Source organism: Rhagoletis pomonella, unplaced genomic scaffold (assembly GCF_013731165.1).
Source record: "Rhagoletis pomonella isolate Grant_MI unplaced genomic scaffold, Rhpom_1.0 Rhpom_scaffold_05085, whole genome shotgun sequence".
NCBI lineage: Eukaryota > Metazoa > Arthropoda > Insecta > Diptera > Tephritidae > Rhagoletis > Rhagoletis pomonella.
In genome coordinates, this window is record NW_023463631.1 from 1891 (window position 1) to 4769 (window position 2879).

General features: G+C 33.7%; 1 protein-coding gene across 1 annotated transcript; it reads right to left on the reverse strand.

Moving 5' to 3' along the window:
• Positions 1-1552: 1552 nt before the first annotated feature.
• LOC118754999 (Down syndrome cell adhesion molecule-like protein Dscam2) lies at positions 1553-2001 on the reverse strand (the record flags this gene model as incomplete). The annotated part of the gene is made up of 1 exon (XM_036489861.1): positions 1553-2001. A coding segment is annotated over one exon (449 nt), but the record flags the coding sequence as incomplete, so codon positions are not given.
• Between the last annotated feature and the right edge of the window lie 878 nt (positions 2002-2879).

The window sequence follows — 2879 nt, forward strand, 5'->3', positions numbered from 1 at the left end:
TTCGAATATGCGCTCTTTGGGAAGGCAATATCTGTAATATTTGGCCCATGTGTTGGAACTATATCCAAACCCAAATGCGTGTTAAGCAAACTGTGAAACAATTCGTTATTCTTTAAATTTTGCGAATAAAATTTCACACTGAAATTTAAGAAATGCATAACAAAAGTTCTATGAAGAAAATCCCAGATACGTCCGCCCTTGGAAAAATTATATTCGCTTAAAATAAAAATCGTTGAAAATGGTAACTTATATATTTAAATTTTAAGAAACTAAGGCATATAATAAAATCGGAAAATCTAACAAATCCTTAAAGTTTACAAAATAATAAATTTTGATTTTGATTTCTTGACATTGGATTGGAATGTAGGTGGAATATTTGAATGGTCACCGCGTATAACCTTGTAAGCGACAAAATTATTATCTTTCAAGAATAGAAAAAAAAACGGCTTTAATAATTTACGTGCGTTATGTTTCTACTTTTACGGTATTTCAAGAAACTTAGCTATGAAAAATAAGATATATACATTTACATCTTTAAAATTGAACAAACCAGTTTCCACCATTCATTTGTGGAAGTGGAAAGCCATATCTCTCACACATTTTCTCTGGCTAAACTTTTCTTAATTTAACCGGTGGTTGCTTAACTTAAATCGTCATATGTATTGGCACAAAAATGTAGTTAAATACACACCGTTTCACTATTACAAGCGCGCCATATATTGGCATTTTTATTTTGATGTTATTTAATTTTAGAAACTTTTTTATAAAAATATAGTTTATTCTCTTACAAAACCGCATAAATATAGGTTTCAGACTTTGTACAATATTAAAAAAAAACATCAACAAACTTTCGTAAAAATTTCGAGTTTTTCAATTAGAATATAATGGGCTACAAATCAAAATACTTCTAAGAAATCTAATGAAAAAGCAAAACTAAAAAATTAATTTTTAAAACTAGTCAATATGTGGTGCGCTTATGATTTTGACACGTGGTGTACATACATATGTCTACATACATGTATATGCTAACGCGCACAAGCATGCACACACATATTTGTAATAATTTTTTTCGAATGCTAGCAGTTAAATAGTGATTATTCGAAATTTATTGTTATGAATATTAATGTCTGACGCCTTCGGGCAAAACGGATATAAGAATAATTTCCATGGTCATTACTCCATACAAAATGAAATAATTTCTGTTCAGCTCCATAAGTACATATTGAAATAAGCTTGTGCATTTAAGCAACAAAGTGCAAAATAGCAACAACACATACCGGAAATTGAACGAAAAGCCATTATTCAGCATCGTTCAACCAAAATGGCGTTCACCACAATTCAGACAAATTTTTAAGCAATTATTATGAAGCAACAACATACATGCATATTTACCAACATTTTGGTATACTGGCAACACATATACATAAACATAACACTAATACTTATGAATCAAAAAAATAGTAACTGGTCGTATAAAGGTCAGTGAATGCTAAATTGAGTAATATTTATAAATACATATTCGATCTACAAATATTTACGAGTAGATATTTACCTCCTAACTGCAGCTCCGCTGTCGCCTGAAAGGTGTCGCCCTCCGGTCGCCGCACCACACATTGATACATGCCACGATTTTCACGACTCACACGCGTCACCATCAAAGTGTCTTCTATGCGACCCGATGATGGCAGTTGTCGTCCATCCTTGTACCACAGTATATTTTGCATGCCCACCGGACTGCCATTACTCGTGACAATGCAACGAAATTCGGCATTACCGCCCATATGTACGCTCAGTATGTTCGGTGAGATCTCCACTTGTATGGGTGTGGCCACTGTGAGGCGCAATTCGGCGCTCGCTTCACCGCCCACATTGCTGGCAGTACATTTGTAGACACCAGAATCTTCGCTAGTTACCGCCTCGATGGCGAGTATTGGACCGAGTAGACGCACGCGTGGACCACTAAGCACGGGCAATGGGCCGGGACCGTTGTGCGTGTACCAGCTGGAAGTAGAAAAAGTGAGAAATGAAATGTTTAGAAAATTATTACAGAGTCCATGTATTTGCTTCTATTTATGTATCAATAAGCCGCTTATCTTGTGAATTTAATGGGCATAAAATGTGTTAATTAATTTGATATAATGCGAAATGCGAAAAAATTCTACGATTTTATGCTCTATGAAATACAAGTTATTTATGTACGTATCATTTGCATTTTTCCTACCATACGCAATTCCATTAAGTGCTGGCAAATTTGCATTCGTGCAGCACTTCATTTTTAATTAAAAAATTGTGTGTTTACGTAAATACACGCATGCAATTTTATTTGCTTGGATAAAAACCAGTGCAATGCGTCGTATTTGTATTTATTATCATTTCTTTTAATGTGTGCTACCAGCACTTTTTGCACCTTTCTCAAACAGGTACATATTCTGTGGATACTGTTGACTTTTTATTGACGATACGCGTGTTGGGCTTTTTCAGAAAAAAAATAGGAAAATGGTTACTTGAAAAAGTTTTAAATTTTTCTTAAGCAAAAAGTGATAGTAGTTATGCTCAAACTACTTCGAAATCATTTTTATAAGGTATTACTTACTTATTATATAATAAAGGATTAAAGCGCACAGATATATTAAATTATTAAAAAAGACATTGGGCTTCATGCATAGAAAGCGAGCTTAAGTTCCGACTCGATTTTCAGTACAAATTCTTGAGCTTAAACTCACTCTATCAGTGCGAAAGTTGAGTCTGAGCTTTAGCTCATTTCTAAGCATGAGGCCCAGTATCTGCTAAAAATACAAAAAATGCTATTTTTCAATGAATCATCATTTAAGCTGTAGAGCTGTCTCTAATTTCAATAATATTTTGTTGCTTACACTTTA